A 20,308-nucleotide genomic window follows, 5' to 3' on the forward strand; every position below is an offset into this window, starting at 1 on the left:
GGTCATCCAGTCATATTTTCTTAATAATGAAATCATTTTTGGTTTGCTTCATAATCAGCCGCCCCAGCAATCTCAAGTCCAGCTCATCATTTCTCAGAGATCGAGCATATGCATTCGGCTTCAGAGGTTCCTGAACCAGATATTAGGAGGCAGAAGATTGATTCGGCTCAGGCACTTGGAGGTACTTATGAACTTCTCTGTCTCTTTTCTTTTTTGATTTGGAAAATATCATTTTAATTCTGGTTGATTTTTTAATTAGCATTTTGAATTTTCTTTGCATCTAGGTTTTATTATTGATCTCATTTCTAAGCTAGCTCGCTAATATGGCATTGCTGCAGTGGACCCTGCATCATCAATCGGAAGCATTGTGAATGGGTCTATTGATAGTAAATTTGAGTACGGCTATCTTGTCACTGTAATGGTTGGTACAAGGAAGATGAAGGGTGTTTTATACCATGTTCCTCCGACTGGTGCCAAACCACAAGGTGCATCAGTTTCAACCTTTATGAATAGTCTTGGGTCTGAACTTAAGGCTTCTGATGTGGAGGATCAAATTGGTCATCGTCGAAGGAGAAAAGAACTGTCCAGAAAGGATCCGAATGCACCAAGGCAAAACCGAAGTGGTTATACATTTTTCTTTGCTGAGCAGCGAGCCAAGCTGAAGTCTTCTGTACCTGATAAGAACAGAGAAATCAGCAAGAAGATTGGTGATTTGTGGAATAGGCTTCCGGAGGAGGAGAAATCTGTAAGTAAATATGTTCATCTTGATAAGTGCTCATATTATATTCAGGAGCTAATAAACCAAAGGTTTTCTATGGCAGCCATATCAAGAAAGAGGCTTAAAAGATAAGGAGCGTTATATACGAGAGATGCAGGAATATAAGGAAAGGTGTAGATCTCAACAAGAGCATTCGGATGGAGCAAATGTTTCTCAGAGTGGTTTTCAGAATGCGAGCAATGAAAGTCACTCAAACAATGATGTATGCAATACAGTTTAGATTTTAACAGAAATTTAAATTGAGCTTCAGGAGGTACAAAATTTGAATTTGTATTTCATAATTGCCAAAGCACCTATCTTTTGTTTCCGAAACAGGAGGGAGTTCAGAGCTCCAATCTTCTAAAGAATGAGAGTGAACTTCTCTAGAAAGAGACAAGGTATCACCTCCTCTTTAAGGCTAGCAACTTTAATGTTGTTAAAAGGATCCAGTTTTGCAGTACCAAAGCCCAATTTACCTCTAGTTATATGGATCAAATTGATAATCCTGTCAAACCTTTTGTCGAATGTAATGTTATCTATTCATGGATTTAGAATACGTTGTTTCAAAGAAGCAGCATGATTTTTGAAGAAAAATGGGGAATGGTCTCAGGTTGCTTGGATCAGGTAGATGTGTAAATACAAAGACTGCGCAGAGATAGTGTTTTTGTGATGTTAATTTGGATATTTACTTTGTATATTTGAACTGGTTATGTTTTCCAAGATCTGAATGGCTACTATATCTTATTGTCTTAAATTTATGATGTTATAAATGGATATAGTTTCTTCCACCATTTCATATGAGAAAATTCTTTAGTTAGGTGATATGGTATTTCACTCCAAAATCTTAAGCAGGTTTTCTTCTGCTAATATATAAGTGCAAGGAGAAGACAATTTAACCCAAAATCTATCAAGATATCAATCCAGCATTTGAAAAAGGTAAACCTAAACAATTAATCTTGCTGGCCAGTTTCTTTTCCTTGTCAAACCCAACTGGCATGTTCTGTATTATAAAGCAAATAAAGTTTTCCTAACAATTAATCTTGATGTCAGAATTGTATTTGCTCAGATTGCAATAAATTATTGGTTCTTGCTGAAAATGATCTAGTCTCATAAGGAATTCTTCATTCCTTTAGCTCTTTTGGAGATGGTTTTGACTCGTCCAGTTTTCTTTATGAAACTCTGAAATAAGGTAAACCTAAACAATTAATCTTGCTGCCCAGTTTCTTTTCCTTCTTAAATGTAACTGGCATGTTCTGTATTATAAAGCAAATAAAGTTTTCCTAACAATTAATCTTGATGTCAGAATTGCATTTGCTCAGAATGCAATAAATTATTGGTTCTTGCTGAAAATGATCTAGTCTCATAAGAATTTTTCATTCCTTTAGCTCCTTTGGAGATGGTTTTGAGTCGTTTAGTTTTCTTTATGAAACTCTAAAATATCTGCCATGATGTTCAAATTAAGGCTTGGATGGCCGTGCAGATTGAAATCACATAACAGATGAATTTTCAAGCGACTTTTGGTATGGAAGAGTTGAAAAATCATCCTTACTTAACAGGGACATGCATGTGATATTGTCAGAGTAGGTAAGAGAAACTATGTTCCGTTCTTGTATTCAAGTTATACTTGACAGACAGGTGAGTGAATGATCAGTCCAATGTGACAAGAATATCCAAATAAAACTGTTATATTAGATGATAGTTCTGTAACATGTTAAGTCACTATTAAATTTACTGTATGCATTTTAGCTTCTTTGACATGCAGGGTGATTAAATTTACATCTTGGTAAGATGATTATTGGGAAGCTAAAGTCTACACTCCGGTAGGGATTGAGGAAGTATCTATGGAAGTGCTTAATTATCTACACGATCCATTTTTATTGAACCCAAGGTTTTCAAGGTTGCCCTAGCAAAGAGTTTACATCAAAATGTTAAATGTATGGAGCAGCTAGGTAAAACATGAGAGAAGCAGCAACAATGTCAATAACAGTTGGATTAATTTTGAAGTATTACCATTTAATGCTTACCCTATTGAAACTAAACATACTGCATTGCTGCCATGATCAACTTATATTAATCAAATGTTAGGTTACAATTTTCATCAGAAGTGAAACATCCATGGTTTTTGCATCAGGATATTTTAGTTTTATTCTACTACTATTTTAGCAAGGCCTAAAAATAGTTGATTCAATAATGTTCAACATATTTAATTCTCTGTGCCCCATAGGAAAACAATTTCTTACTCGATGTAATGAGATGAGAATTGCAAGGAAAGGAAATGATACCATGTAGGCCTGGTTTAGATGTGTAATATGTCTGCAGTTATTTACTGGTGATGGATGTACCTGGGCTTTAAGAGGTCATCAAAACCTCTTTACACTTAATAAAAAACCAATAATAAATAAACACATGGAAGTAAGTATTAATGAACATGAAATAATAATAATTAAAGGAAAACAATTTCTTATTCATTGTAGTGAGATGTGAGGTTGCTAGGAAAGGAAACGATATTGTCTGGGACGGTTTTTGTACAAGGCTACAGACCCTTTAAAAACCTGGTTTGGATGTGTAATGTTTTAATGTTGGTCTGCAGTCATTTATTGATGATAGATGTAATTGTGTTTTAAGAGGCCATCAAAACCTCTTTACACAAATAAAAGATCTAATAATGAATAACACATGGAAGTAGATAGTAATGAATATGCAATAATAATAAGTAAATGATGAATGTATGTGGATCAATGTAAGTAGCAGTAAATAAAGATGGATAGGAATTGGGTCATCAATCAAACTTAAATGGATCAGTATGTCAATTGTCAATATGCTCTTGCACTAGAAACATTTACTATCAAAACCTAAAACGGTTTAGTATGGATTAGTCAAATAATGTAAAACTAAAACCATTTTAGTGCATACCAAGAAAGATTAAAATAAAGCATAAGCATCATGAATCAGAGGACAAACTCCCTCATGACGCTCCCATTGCTCGTAACTCTTTCTTGTCCTCCTCGTCTCCACGAACCTCAAGTGCACAACAGTTGACAAATGAAGAGTGGGAGAGATAGGTGAAGTTGAATGTGGATTGCTCTCACAATCGCATAACATAAGATAGATGGATATTGATGTGGATATGGATCAAAAAGGGAATTATGATGGTGCTTTGATAAGTGGATATATGCACTCAAGAGGGTAACATAATGGATGCAATGATCATGGATATGCAACTAAAAGGGCAGCATAAATTTATGTTGAAAGGTGGATGATTTGATAAGGCGGAAGGGTTCAATTTATAGATTTTGGGGCTTGACCATGAACGGTCAAGATCAAAAGTTGATCAATGATTGAGATTGAAGTAGAGAGCAAGGTGTTTGTGAGCACATCTTGGGAAGAACAAATGTCATAGGGAAAAGAGAAAAGTGTGCTCACACATGTGAACAAACTTTGGGAAACCAACTTGTCCTAGGGGAAAGGGGAAGGTGTGCTCACACGTGTGAGCAACTTTGGGAAGTTCATGAAGTTGACAAGTGGAATTTTGTGGCAAAGGTGTAAGGGCTAGAAAAGGGGGTTTATCACATACGGGCCAAAAGAGGAAAGTGTAGGGTGGCTCCATGGGGAAGAGCAATTCTCACACGTGAGCACCCCTTGGTCGAAGATGATGTGGATGGGCAAGATGACTTGGGTAGGTGTGTAATATTTTAAATTTGAATAAATACTAATAGGAGTTCAGATTTGGGTTAATTAGTTTAATGGGGGATTAAGATGTGGGTTTGTAAGAATCACTAAATTAGCCTAATTAATTATAAATTAATTTAGCTAATTAGTATTATGAATAAAGTTGGAATATTTCTTAAAGGTGAGTTTGATTTATTGAAATAAATCAAACTTTAGGATAAATGAAACATGTATAATTAAATAATAAATTAATTATACATGTGGAAGGGGAAAATCAATTAAATGTAATTTAATTAAATTAGTGTAATATGATTAATTAAATTTTTATCGGGATAAAAGGAAAATTAATTAAATATTAATTTAATCAATTTTATGTGTCTACAGTTGGTTTGCAGTTATTTATTGATGATAGATGTAATTGTACTTTAAGAGGCCATCAAAACCTCTTTACACTTAATAAAAAATCAATAATGAATAAATACATGGAAGAAAATAGTAATGAATATGCAATAATAATAAGTAAATGATGAATGTATGGGAACCAATGTAAGTAGTAGTAAATAAAGATGGATAGGAATTGGGTCATCAATCAAACTTAATGGATCAGTATGTCAATCGTCAAAACTAAATGAGAGAGAACACATATGATAATTTCACCATCACACCTACTAAAAATGCTCCCCACGAAGTATGCCTCATTTTAAAAACTTTTGAGCCTAAACTTGTGAGATAAATATCTGTATTTGTTGCCAACTTTGTACAATTTCAGTTGTTTAGCCACAATGGTATTAAGAACAATATTTTCTCTATCTAGAAGTCACTAATGTTTAAAAGATATGTTATTGATTTAACTAGGTAATTTAAAAGGCAAACCATTAATAAATTAATTTTTTGGGCTAAACTTGTAGCTCAATAATGGCAAAGTATATGTTTAGAGCTACACGTGTTAAGAGTAATTCTAATTTAAATTAATTCCAATCCTAGCAAGAAGATGGAGGTTAGAAAAATGAAGAGAGAAAATCTTAGACTATTAATGATATTGTTGGAAATAACTACAATGATTGTTTGATAATTAAAGTTACAATAAAATAAACTAGAAAATGTTAAATGCTTTTAAGCATGCAAAAATTAAGACACCGCTTTCTTGAAATATAACATACTATTAAATAATGTCAAATTTGTAAAATAGAAGATAAATGAGCATGTAATGGGGGTATGTTTTTAACTAGAAAGGGGGAAAGGAAACACAACAATGAAATAAAATAACTTGAAAGGGGAGATGGCATAAAGTAACAACTGATAGGTCATTATCTCTCGAAGTAGTAATTACACATCTATGATAAACAATGATTCATTTTCAAATTAATTAGCACACATACCAACTATCTTAAAATGAATCCAAAGCTTAAGAAACACAATAATAACCAATACAAGAATATTAAACATTCAAAATAATTTACTCACACATGAAATGATAACAAAAAATAATAACACAGACTTCCAAGATTCTTTTATTCAAAATGTTTGGTAGCTGTAAAGTTCACAAACTTATAATCATTCCAATATTATAAAACTATCATCCAATAATTCACTATGTTTGTCATGTCCCCTTTCTAAAATTAACATTTACAATTTATAGAAAGTGCAATTATTTAAAAATAGTAAGTCAAGACTTGTAGATAAACCGGGAAAGTCAAATTGTCAAGATGAATTTGTCAAATTATAATTAATAAATATAATTTGAAATATTGCTAATTCGAAAAGTTGGGATGCGTTTAGGAAATAGTAACTTTGGCATGTGAGTTGGAAATAGAAGTTGTGAAATAAAGAGAGAAGATTGATAGTTTTGGAATAGAATGTTGGGATGTGGTTGAAAAAATGGCACGTGGACATTCCTATTTTTAATTTCAAACATCTTTCCCTCCTAGGCCTTGGATTTGGGCGCCCAAAAGTGATTTTGAAAAGGTTTCCATTTAATTGGTTGGAGTTGGCAACACTGATTCATTTTCTCTCATTTTTGCTAACAAGCTTATGTTATTTTCTTTAAAGGTTAATAAACCAATGAAGAATAATCTCCAAGTCTACTAAACCATGGAGGTTAGAGACTCAAGGGCAGTGTATCTAAGGTTTCCAAGAGAAATCTCACTCAAGGGTTGCATGCGCACTTCATGCTTTGTAGTTGCAGATTTTTGTATTAAGTTTGCAAGATTTGCAAGTGAACATTGTAGAAGTTAATTTCAATTTGTATGGTTGATAATAGTAGCATATGTTGCTAGTTATTTTCTATTGTATGATATTTTGGAACACTTTATTCCAATAATATTTCAGTTTGGTGTGTTTCAGTAAGCTTTGTAGTGTATCTGATTTGCTGGTTTTACTTCATTTTGTAAATATGAAATAAAATATGTTCTTAAAGTCTTATTTAAATATTTAATAAGGGTTATTACAATGGTATTAGAGTCAATATATTTCCAACTTGTAGGGTTTGATTGTTTGTTATTTCCAAGTGACAAAAAAATCAGAAAAAGAATCTATGGCTAACAAAGAAAGAGGGAAGCACAAGGAAGATCCAAGAGAAAATTTAATCACAATTGTTAATAAATTGGCTCTCATTATGGATAACATGTGGCAAGAAAAAAATAAGAAGAGTGTGAAAGAAAAAAATATTGCTCCTACTACTTCATCTCTAGTTACACAATGGTATGACAAATACAATATGAAATCCAAGTTTTCAAATCATTTATTCCATTTGAAGAACAATTAAAAGAGGCTAGAGAAATCATACAACATGAACCAAAGAATGAACAATCAAATTTGGTGACATAAGACATCATTGACAAAGCAAAAAAGGGATACAACAAACAAGAAAAGGAAGAAGCATGCAAGAATGAGAAGGTGGAACCAAAAAGGGTGATGGATACATTGTTGCAATTTCAAGATAAGGAAGACGAATCAAAATTATCACTTGAATCTTTTAATGAAGAGTACACATTAGAATTGGAACAACTCACTGAGCTAGAACAAGAGGAACTTGAAAAGCATGGTGAAGTTAAAAATTCTTTGGTGTTTAAAAATGTTTTATTGACTCTTGATGATTGCACATGCCAAGGAAATATCAATGAATTTAAAGAGGAAAGGACATCACTTGTTAGTTGTAAATAAGACAATTCAAAGAAATATGCACCAATCTTCTTAAGCTCCAATTGGTGAGTCATCTTTTGATTTGTGCGATAGCTTTGCAAATGGGTATGATTCCATGAGAGATGATTATGTAAGTGTGGCTACAGTTCCAAATTCGTTGGGGGTAAACATTTTGATTAATTCTATGGTTATAGATCAAGAAATAAAGATGATATTAGAAGCAAACATTTACTGCATTATTTTGATATGGTGCCATTCCAATATGTTTGGTATGATAAGAAGTTTTCTAAAAATGATGAAATGATGAAGGGTACCAAATGGAAAGGTGTTACTTCCTCTCAAGTTCATATTTCCTCATACGAGATGTTGTGGGATCAACATGTTGGCATGATTGGCATAACTGATGCAGATGAAGAATGATGATTGAACCGGTAAAGGACTGTTTGTGATGACATTGTGCTGAAGAGATTGAGATTGCATGATTGGATGACTTTGATCAGTTATTTGTATTGTCATTGATGGCAACTGATGTTTACTATGTTGTATTTTGTCATCTAAGTCTTTATGGTCTACTGGTAAAGAAACAAAAAAATGGGAATTAGGACCTTAACCGGTAAACGAGGAAATGTTTTGATTAGATTTGGCGATTGGTGATGATTGAAGTGTTGTGGTTTGGAATGTGAGTTTGTATCATTGTAATATGTATTTGATTGGAATCGCATCATGTTTTGGTTATTGGAAATCATGTTTATGATTTCTGTTGTATTTTTGCTAGGGTTTAAGAAGCGTTTAAGGACCAACAAAGAATTCTTATAACTGGTAATGATTTTTGGTTTGGCGATGATCTACATCAAGTTCAAATATTGGTGATGATGTGGATGAAACCACGTGAAGTGTTTGAATGATGTTTTGGTGCGTTTGAAGAAGTGAATTTCTTGGGAATATGCAAAGTGCTTAGCGAAGTGTTCTAAGGGTTTGACTTTGTATCAGATTGAGATGCGGTGATCATTCAACGGTCGTAATCGATTGTAATTGATCCATATGATGTTCAATGATGCTCTGTAATGAGTTGTAAAGATATGTGATGATCTATGTTGTAAGTCTCAGGATTTTGTAACCAAGTTGTAAAGGTTATTTAGGTCGGTACAGTTGATGTTTGTTGTGTCGGTGGTTTTTGAGAAGAGTGTGAAGCCGAACCAGAGTGTGAGAGATCTGCTAGAGTGTAGCATATTTAGAGTAGAATTGGATCTGATCAAGCAAGCCATTAAGTGCTATACCTAGATCATTCATTGTTGTTATCCTAACAGTTACAACAACAAAATCCCTTAACCGGGTAGGTCCTAACATGCCTTACATTGTAAATCCCTTAACCGGGTAGCTCAACAATCTGAGTGTTAAATCCTTTTGAGAGGTTGATCCTAACATGTTAAAGCTCCTAACAGGGCTCATCATCTAAATCCCTTAACCGGGTGACTCCTAACAGGGTCTTCTCCTAACAGGGCTCATCATCTAAATCCCTTAACTGGGTGACTCCTAACAGGGTCTGCTCCTAGCAGGGCATTATTGTAAGCTTCTAACTGGGCGCACTCCGAAAGAGTGCACAATTTTTGTGGGTGCCAATTCCCACCGTGGTTTTTCCCTATTTGGGTTTCGACGTGAAAAACATGGTGTTCATATGGTGAATGTTTTTATGTGCTGTTATGTTTTACTTTCAGTTTATGCATGTTGATGAACACTTAATGAGTAGTTTAGATAAACCGGTTTAACAGTTGGTTATTAGTGATTACCGGTAATGGTAAAGAGTTTATTATTGGTTTATGATTGGTTTGGTGAAGTTTTATAAGTTCAAGTTTTCAGTTTGAAATTGTTGTTAATATTGATTCACTCCCCCCTCTCAGTATCAACCAAATTCTCTAAGATTAACATGCATATGATACAAGACGGTGTGGGACCAACATGCAGATGATGAGGAGATATGAACTTTCCTCTAATCATGCAAAGGTTGAGCTATTAATAAATTTTCAAAATAACATTATGAATGCAGATGCAATTCAAGGAGCTATCTTTACTTGTAAGGATGGATGTGTTGATAACATCTCAACAGGGCCACTTATGGAAAAAACAAATAAGCATGCCAATTGTAGTCTCAGAGTGACATAATGGAAGCATGGTGGTGTCTCCACAACTATGAATTTCACCAAGGAGAATGAATTTTTAATGGAAAGCACAAGGTATGGAAAAGATTCTTAATTTTCAAATTTGTTGCCTCTTCCTATGCCAATACAAAAATTATGTCAACAAGGGAAGTTTACTAAAAACAAAAAAGAGGATAGAAGATGAATAAAAAGGAAAAATTAGAAATGTAATTTTGTGAACTCCAATGATGTTGTAGGAGTCCGATATTTGCAATTTATGGATTACTCTTTGCAACTCAATCCCATGGTTGCAGATAAAGGTATGATTCTTGGTATTCTCCATCATTATATAGAAAAATTCATAGATGAAGGACAAGCTCTTTGGGTAGTAAGTTGTTCAATGAAGGAGAGCATGCAAATCATTATTTCTTCCAATAAGAAACCTAGGCTTATTTTTTGATAAATGGAAGGCCTTCAGATCAACATGGAATGGTACTTTTAGAATCAAGCCTCGTACTAGTTTTCTTCCATTGGATATATGGAGGATTTTACAAGAAGGTTGCAAAGCTATTGCACTCAGATCATATCATTGGTATTTCAGTCATGAAAGAGAATAGAATGCAAGAAATAATTGATAAGGTAACCAACTCATATCTTATTTACATTTCATATTTCTCATATCCACTTGTGGACGGATATGATATTTCAAGAGGAAGTGATTGGGCTTCATTAATGTGAAGGTATGGGTTTATCCAAAGTGAGAACAAGAAGTTGATGGTTATGGTGAATAGGTTCTCTATTGATAGTAAAAGATTACAGTTTTCTATGGGTTGCATTGAATAGCCACCTTATGTGATCATACGGAAGAAATCCAAGATGAATACATTAAAAAGCATGCACATAAACGAGGATGTACACTAGTTACTTACAATGAATTTCAGCTTGTCAAATTAGTAACTTGTATAGGGCAATTCATATAGAAGAAACAAATGCATAAAGAGAACAGGGTGAAGAATCATATGGTTCAATGGTTGCATCCTATGATTCAAATGCAAGGATTAGAAGAATGTCACTCATTGTGTTTCCATGATAAAGAAGCCAATCAAAATTCGGGTAAGCAATTTCATGTGATCTTAGTTTCAATGTATCTTTTGGAGAATGGATGCCATTAGAATGGGAAAATCATTCCATAAAAATGAATCCATGAACAAATGTTTGCATGGAGAGTTGATTTCATATCCTTTAGAAAAGTCGTGTGTGCTATAAGAAAGCATGAGAGAGCTACACACAAAGTTTTGAAAAAAAATAATGATGTAATCCTTTCATTTCATAAGATCATGCTTGCAAATTTAGTATGTTGGATTTGGTTTTTATTGTAGATTGTTTATTTCCGCCCCTCCATTATGTCTTTATCATTTAAAATCAGTCCATGCTACTGAAATTGATTTCTTACAAGCTGAGTAGAAGGATGGGTTGATTGATGAGTATATCTATATAATGCATTTCAATAGTGTAGAGATGAATGAGAGATTTGATTTTAGAAATTGTGTTGGCTATTATAAAGGATACCATGAATATTATCATTTTCCAACATGTTTGAAAAACCATGATTTTATCATTACCTTGAGCTTCAAGAGACTTTTGAACAACTTTTCTAATGATAGTGCATTACTAGCTACATACCCAAGATTATTCACAAGGTTAATTTTTAGGACACAATCAATGGTTATTTCAACAGGGTGTATCTTCACCATTTAAAGGTAAAAAGATATATTTTCTTAAAAAATATATGTTTCCCATTATGGAGGATGCATGGACCACTATGAAAGTCCTATACACTATAAAAATACAAAATATACCATGATAAGAGGTCACAAGAGTTTTGGGTTTAACTTGGCTTCTAATAGTGTGCATACACTTAGGGAAGGATACACTAAAAGAAAGCAGTTATTGATTGGGGAAGTTGCAAGGCATGACACAAACACACAAGTAATATGGATTACAAGGTTGCACATTGAATTTTGTTGTCATGATATTACATAGAATAGGTACACTTTCCAAATATTTTTTTAGGATGCATAAGAGGAAGAAGTAGCACCACACAAGTACAACCATGTGTGTGTGATAAAAATTGTAACTGCACTTTCCAAATATTTTTTTAGGATGCTTAAGAGGAAGAAGCAACATCACACAAGTACAACCATGTGTGTGTGATAAAAATTGTAACTGCACTTTCCAAATATTTTTTTAGGATGCTTGAGAGGAAGAAGCAACATCATTCAAGTAAAACCATGTGTGTGTGAGATCAAAATTGTAATTGAACCTTTTAAAGAAATTGTTATAGAAAAGTAAAAGAATACCCCTAAAAATTTAGGGGATGTCTAACATTATAAAGCTTACAAAGATTTGAATAATAATGAGACTGACTAAAATTTAGTTTTGGTTGTATAAGTTCCACATAGGTGCCATCTTCTTGAATGAAGATTGGGACGTTGGAATAAGAGTTTTGGCTTTATATACTTGGAGTGCTTTGATGACTGGTACCAATTCGTTATATCTTGGAATGACAACATTGTCAGTTTTTAAGGTCCATAATACTTACATGCCACCAACATTCTCCAACCTATTCTCATAGGTTGCAAGATGATTTGTGTGTTGAGTCAAGGATGAATTGATCACTTATCTTTTTCATTTTCACAAAGAATGTTTGTCCATCAAATATCTCCTTGATCTTTGTTTTGAAGTTGTTTTTGTTATCTTGGACATCCATATTCTATGAGTTCATTTGATCTTCTATGTTAATGGATAGGAAGTTCACTGGAATGCCCACTTTAACAACTTTGTTTTCTCTTGAATGTTTTGTTTGAGTTATCTTCCACTTTATGTTTTTTTTTCAAATGATACATCTACAATTATTAGTGTTGGTTAGGATCTATGCAACAACCAACCTATCAATTTAAGGTCTATCATTTCTTTTAGAATTTCATCCACCTTTAACCAATTTATTTTATCCTTTTTGTAGGATGCAATATCATCATCAATCTCCTTTCTAATGTCCACATTACCATATATTCTCTTAAATTTATTCAATGAACTCAAACACTTTGCAAATTATTTTATTGAACCAATCTTTAGTTGTCTGTCCATAGAACTTAGATTGTACACTTTCAATTACTTCTTTTGTACAAACTAAACAAAGATAAAAATTTGCATCAATCTAGCCAATAGGTTGAGCTGAGGTATCCACAATATCTTTAAAACAAGATGACAAATGTTTTACCTATTGTTTAGTTCATCCTTGGATTTCTTGTCCTTCTCAGGTCTCTCGATCAACCTAGTAGTAGACACTTGAAAATTATTAACATCACCTTCTCATACTTTGATGCTTCTAGATTGATTCTTTTGACATTGAAATCCCTAATTGTCATCTCAGAGGCTTCTTTTTTTCGTTGAGGGATAGGAAATATCCATGAATAAATTCCCAAAAGAAGTATTTGGCATCATTCTTGAAATAGTCTTCAATTTCTTGGGCTAAGGTATTCTTTGGAGTTTATTGAAAACATCCTTTTTCAGGAACTTGAAGTTCTACTACCTTCCTTTTTCTAGATAAGGTCTACAACAACTATGAGGTAGGTGTGCTAGGAAGAGGAGTGGTTGGATTTCTAGTTGTATGAGGGGAAAAACATTGTAATACTTTATTAAGAGGAGTATCAAAAGTTGACATGTTGACAGAGGAAGGAGTTGGATTGTCGAAGTGAAGAGGATCTTGAGATGTGTGATCGGACAAGGGATTTTGAGCGGAATGTGAAGGTGAAGAAGAATCACTTACCTAGGAAGGAGATCAAGATATTTGGACTATATCCTCTTCACTAGCCTTCTCTAGGACAGTCTCTAATGTCTTATTTTCTTTATCTTTCCCTTTTATGCTTGTTGAATTATCCCCATATCTTCACCTGATCTTTTCTAGGTGTTTCTTCATCACAATCCCCACCTCCAGTAGGTTGTAGATTGGCTACATAGGGTCTTGTGCGAGAAAGAGAAGGGTGAAATTGGCTTGTCTCTCCTTGTTATGTATTTTTTTTGTCCCCAATGCCTTCTTTGCTTCTTTCTTTATTATCCTTTCTTTTGTTCTTTTAAGAACAACTGCAATTTTGACTTCCATGTTTCTAATCTCCATATTACTCCAATTAATAGATGATATGGGCATCATTTGTATATGATCAAAATATATCAGGTCTACCAAATCAAATTCATCATCTTTTAGGCCTTGGATATTCCAATTTAAATTAAACATCACGACCTTTCTCAACAACAACCTCATCCAATCTCTTTTTGTTACCTTAAGCTCATTACTTTAATCAACCCAATAATCTTCCAACTTAGGTACGAGATGAAATACTTGTTGAACCCATGACATGACTGAGAAGGGAGGGGTGAATTAGTCTAGATCTAAAAAATGATCAATCAAATTATAAACAACATTTAACCATTCTCAACACTAGATTTACATGGAACATCCAACAGGGAAAAACGACGGTGAGAATTATGCTCACAATATAGAGAAAAAATGCTTACAATATTTTAGGTTCACTATCAAGGAGCATCATGCACTTGATGGACTTGCAAGACTAAGGCACACTACCTTAGGGAAAGATACATGGACTTGCACAACTGAGGCACACTACTTCAGAGCAAGATATAAAGAGTTGCCAAGACACCCACTATCTTTTAGCAACAAAAGGAATAACAAAACTGATATGAGAAGAATCTCTTGATCATGAAATTATCCTTAAACCTCTATGCCAAGCGACCAATATCATGGCAAACACATGGCATACTGAATTTATCACCTTCAAAGCTCTTCACAAACATACTTTCGCACATCCACAATATCAAATCTGCCTACACATCATTCACACACTTCACCTTAATTTATGCTCTATCCCATACATAACTCATCTATTCACACTTCTTAAACACAAGTTAAATCAATAAAAACCTAATTGAAGGTCAACCACAAAGAAGGTAAACAATATTGCACAAAATTGGCCACTCAGACCAAAAATACCCAAAGCGATCCCCTGCAAGACAAAGAGGGGACCCAAATCCATCACAATACATCCTTCCAAGTCAGATCAAACGAACCATACACGCTATCATATCTGCCAAAGTCAACACCAACTGTAATGTGTAGATAAACAATAAAACTTAGCAACCAACCGACCAAAAAAAAACATCTTCCAATACAAAATACCTAACACGGATCTCCACACACCACGGTGAGACGCATAACAAATTTCTAACTCCCCCTCCAATGCATATTCATACCAAAAAGATATGATCCAATCAATATAATCCAATCGACACACTAAAAAACATATCACAATTGAATATACTAAACACAAAGCAACATAACTCACTTGTGGAACAAAATCACCAATAGAAAATTAAACTGAAGTACTACATGAACCAGATAAGTATAATCACCAAACTGCAACAGAAGATTCTACAAATCCAGAAGCCACCAACATTTATCGGACCAATTTGACAGACACCTTCATTGTTAGAAAATAGAAACAATAAACTTCTACAATCCACGTACGAGAAAAACATAACCTTCACCATGCAAAAACATTCTACCACTGGAGCATTAAGTACTCTTTTTTGCTTATTAAACTTGCCACAACTGTAACTTTCTAGATAAACTCCACCAACACAAATTGAATAGGAACACCAAACAAAGAAACATGGAGCAAACTCAACAACAACACTGGACATAGAAACCTACAACAATACAAGATCATATCCGAACTAGACACTCTACCTGGAACACCAAGTTGGACATCAATGACAACATAACTCAGATTTCAAACAATCTCCCTCTTTGTCATTGATGGCAACACTTGAAAAATAAACATAATAACGCCAACAATTCTCTCCTAACATCAAGAGCTCTCTCCCCTATTGACATCAAAGACAAAGGGCACAACATAACATATCGATCCTTGCATCATTCCTTTTGACACTAATCTCCAACAACCCAAAAAGAAACCACATACTCTATTGCTCCCCATAGAGCGACAACAACCTCAATCCAGGAGACAAAGAATAAGCTTTGGATCTTCCCTTGGAGAGATGCACCTCATCAATGCATCTAGTTAGAGAAAGGAGGGGCAATGACCCCTAGTTTTAGCCTGAGATACTCAAAGGTATCCTTCGCCAACACTTTAGTAAAAATGTCTGCCCTCTGTTCTTTTGTAGAAATATCTTTCAATTTGACTTCCTTTTTTGCAACCTTCTCTCTTAAGAAATGATATTGGATTGAGATATGTTTAGTTCTTTCCTTTGAACCCTACTATTCTAAGGGAGACCGATTGGAGCCCCTACAATTCTTATGGCATCCGCCTTAGCGGTTATGCCCTACTCCCCAACCCCGAAGCTGTCCATGGAACTCATTCTCGATCCTGCTTTGCATGGCTACCCCCCTACAATTCTATGGGCCCAAACTCCACCACATTAGCCACCAGAAGCCTTGGATTTGGCGGCTTCTGAACAGAGGTGCACTTTATTCAGGCTTCCAGACCTTTGTGGTTAGCAGGATCAAGACTCCCCCTCGCGCCGGGGTTGTGGTTGAGAACCTCTGTCTCGAGAAGCGCTGATTTCTGAGTTGACGCCCATAGAATAGTAGGGGCGACTACTTATCGAGAAGAGTTGAACCCCTCCGTCTTACTCCAACCTGGTCCAACGCCCCACCCTTCTATTGATGGTGGGGTATGCTGGGTGTTGGTAGTGAAAGAATGAGCTTTCCCCCATGGACACCATTTATGCCGGAAGAGCATGTTTTTCGTTGCTGGGTGAACCGGCCCTAATGAACTTACAAACAACTGCCCTTTAGAATAGTAGGGATCTGACTCAATCAAAGCTGGTGAAGATTCAGACCCATTATTCTGGCTCAATCATTATCCAATCCTCATATCTGAGTAGAGTATTCCACTCTGCTATCTTTGTTGAGTAGAGCCCTACTATTCTAATGGGCCCCTCTACTGAGTAGCTGAGTATTCCAGATAATACATCCGGCTCAATCAATCAATGCTTATACCATAACAAATTGGGCAAATCCGCCTGGGGGCCCTGCTGCCCATTTCATCTTCATTGTGGTGGTCCTATTTGAGAAAGCAGTATCTGCGAACTATTCAATCAATTTCCATATAAAGCCTTCTTCAATCTACAAACCATAACCAATTTTTTTGACAACTTGAACCCATCTGACTGTTCAACATATACCTCTTCTTCAAGTTCTCCATTTATTAAAGATGACTTAACATCCATTTGATACACCTTAAAGTTCTTATAAGCAGAAAAGGCAAGAAACATTCTTATAGCTTCCATCAGGTAGCTACTGGAGAAAAAGTTTCCTCAAAATCAATACCTTCAACTTGTGAATAACCTTTAAATATCAAACTTGACTTGTTCCTTGTGACTTGTCCTTGTTGATTTAGCTTATTCTGGAACACCCACTTAGTTCCTATCACATTTTTGTTCACTATTTTGGGTACCAGTTCCCATGATAGATTTTTTGTATCTAGTTCAACTCTTCTTCCATTGCCTTCATCCAACTATCTTCTTTTCTTGCTTCCCCATAAGACTTTGGTTCCACATGTGAAATAAAATAAAAATTTGCTTGCTCATTGACTTCCACAACTCTTCTTCTAGTTTGAACAACTTTATTTTTGTCTTCAATAATCCGATCTTCTGAATGGTTCTTTCACACATATTTCACTGGAGTCTTGGACACTGGCTCGAGTTCTTCTTTTTCTTCATTTGTCTCTTTTCCATTATCGTCTTCCAAAAAGGTCTTCTCTTCTATAACAACTGGCATAATCTCAAATTTAGTCTCTAGTTTACGTTCATAAATAGTTTGACCCCATTCTTCACATACTTTAACATTTGTACTTTCTACTATCTTGTTTAATCTCTTGTTATAACATCGATGGGCCTTGTTGTTTGTATCACATCCAATAAATATCCTTTCATCCACTCTGGTATCAAACTTTCTTAGATCATCCTCATCTCTCCTGATGTAGCACTTCCAAAAATTCCGAAATACTTCACAATAGGAGGTTTTCCATTCCAAAGTTCATAAGGTGTCTTGGTATGATTTACTCTTATTTGTACCTAGTTAAGAATATAGACAAGAATATGGATAGCTCTTTCTAATACACATTAGCCAAGTTAGCATCTTTCAATATAGTTCTAGCCATCTCAATAACAATCCTATTCTTTCTTTCTACAACTCCATTCTACTAAGGGTCCTTGGGGCAAAAAATGCCTTCTAATTCTATGTTTTTCACAAAAGCTATCAAATTCATCTGAAGTAAACTTTTCTCCTTTATCAAATCTCAAACACTTGATTTTCAATCATTGAGTTGAATACTTTAAACTTTTCAAAGGCTTTAGATTTTTTCTTTCAGGAATGTAACCCATGTAATCCTAGAGTAAACATCAATAAGTAACATAAAGTATCTTTCTCCATTAAGTCATTTTGTCCTTGTAGGTTTGCAAAGATCTGTGTGAATCAACTCCAAATGTTTAGTAGTAGAATATTCCTTGTTCTTGAATCTCCTCTTCGTCTGTTTTCCTACTTGACATTCCTTGCACACAACATAAATAGGTTTGATAATTCTTGGTAAATATTTCATTAGCTTTAGTAGTACTAATCTTCACAATTTTATCAAAATTGACATGTCCCATCCTTTTTTGCCACAACCAACATTCACTGCTCTGTGCCAGCAAACATCTGCTCCCACTCTTATCCTTTATATATTAGACATTTCCACTTGTTCTAACACCTTCTGCAACCAATATTCCAGATTTTCTTTTTCTAATTACACATTCAGACTTACTAAATAAGACTTCATAACTTTTATTGCACATTCGACTAACACTCAATAAATTATGTCCTTGACCTTTAACATAATAAACATCATCAATTTTATGCTTACCAACAATTGTCATGCTTCCTATCCCACAAATAGGTGCAACTTCCTCTCTTGCAAATTTAATTGATCCTCCATCATATTTCTCAGTATTAATGAACTTCTCTTTGAAGCAGTCACCGGCTAGGAGGGACCTCAAAGAGATAAGTCTAGACCCGTCAACAAGAGTAAACACAACGGAAACACATGGACATGATGGAGGCAATGCAAAACAGATTGAATTATATCATGAAAACTGATTACAACCAACTGGTAACAACCGGGTTACAGAAACCGGCTCACAGGCCTGCTAGAACATGCTAAAAATACAGAACATATCACAACCGGGACCTCAAATCTTAAGATCTATCTTCTATGCTCAGTCTAACTTTTTGATTTCATTCTAATGCTCTATTACAATGATTTATACGATCCAAGGGGACCTGGTAGATCACCAATGCAAATAGGTCCAGGCAACCGGTAACAAAAAAATTATCTTAAAAACCGGTAGCGATAACTTGCCAAAAAATGATCCAAATGCTCCACGGTTTGGGAATAAGGAAGAGGATCAGGTCTTCAAGCAAAATCCAACTCCACAGGTTCCGGTGAGCCAAATCTGAGACACACAAAGAAATGTTGAAACTCTAAACCGAAAGCAAAACAAAAAAGAAAATATTTTTGGTTGATGCAAGATTTTTATTAACCAGGGATGCTCTTGCATCACTCTTTATCACCAATCATATGATTTGAGCAACATCTAGAGTCAATGATCCAAGCTTTTGGTTCTACTTTGGCATGTAATACAATCTTTTTACTTACTAAATTTTTGTTGTTCTTCACTCCTTTTGGTCTTCCACAGATTTCCTTATTCTTTTCTTCTATAGCCAAAAAGAAAGATTCTTTGTTTGAGTCATCACCATCTTCATCCTCAGATGAATGTGTCTCCATAAAGCATAAACTCCTTTTTCCTTTATCTCTATCATCTTTCCTTTTCTTTATGTCAAATCTTTTGTCTACTCTTCTTCTCATCATCATCAGATCTCTTGTAATCTTCCTTATACATACATTTAGAAGCATAATGGCCAATTCTACCACAATCAAAGCATTTTAGGAGTAACTTACCTTTGTACTTTCCAGTTCCTCTTTTTAATCTTCTTATAAAGTTTGCATCGATCTCATCGATATTTTACTTGCTTTCGATTCATCTTCAACTATCTTTGAAACATTGAATGCAACCTCTTTTCTTTCCCTTTTGATATCTTCCATCTATGATATTTCATAGGCAGATAATGATCCAAGTAGTTGATCAATTGTATACTTATCTAAGTCATGACATTCTTCAATATCACACTTCTTAGGCTTGTAGGGTTTAGGCAGAGTCAACAAGATCTTTCTCACAACATCATATTCCTCTATCTTTCCACCCACACTTCTAATAACATTCGCAATCTCATTTACCTTGTGTATGTAATTTTGAACACCTTCATCATCGGCCATCTTTAGACATTCATATTTCTGTTTTAGACTCATTAACTTAGCCTACTTTGTCTTAAGATCTCCTTCATATGATTGACTTAGCTTGTTCCAGATTTATTTGGCTTCTTTTAATCAACCAACCTTACCAAATACTG

General features: G+C 34.6%; 1 protein-coding gene and 1 long non-coding RNA gene across 2 annotated transcripts in view; one reads left to right on the forward strand and one right to left on the reverse strand.

Annotated features, from left to right (window-relative positions):
* LOC131079471 (high mobility group B protein 9) overlaps nucleotides 1-1,511 on the forward strand; it is a 50,234-nt gene extending 48,723 nt beyond the window's left edge. Inside the window, exons 4-6 of the mRNA XM_058017437.2 lie at nucleotides 59-181; nucleotides 339-745; nucleotides 822-1,511. Coding sequence (XP_057873420.1) covers nucleotides 59-181; nucleotides 339-745; nucleotides 822-998 — 707 coding nt within the window. The 3' untranslated portion in view covers nucleotides 999-1,511. The remainder of the gene's footprint in view (nucleotides 1-58; nucleotides 182-338; nucleotides 746-821) is intronic.
* LOC131079472 (uncharacterized) overlaps nucleotides 1-20,308 on the reverse strand; it is a 53,371-nt gene that overhangs the window by 1,565 nt on the left and 31,498 nt on the right. The window lies entirely within an intron of this gene.

The sequence above is a fragment of the Cryptomeria japonica genome, chromosome 8 (genome assembly GCF_030272615.1).
Source record: "Cryptomeria japonica chromosome 8, Sugi_1.0, whole genome shotgun sequence".
NCBI classification, from domain to species: Eukaryota; Viridiplantae; Streptophyta; class Pinopsida; order Cupressales; family Cupressaceae; genus Cryptomeria; species Cryptomeria japonica.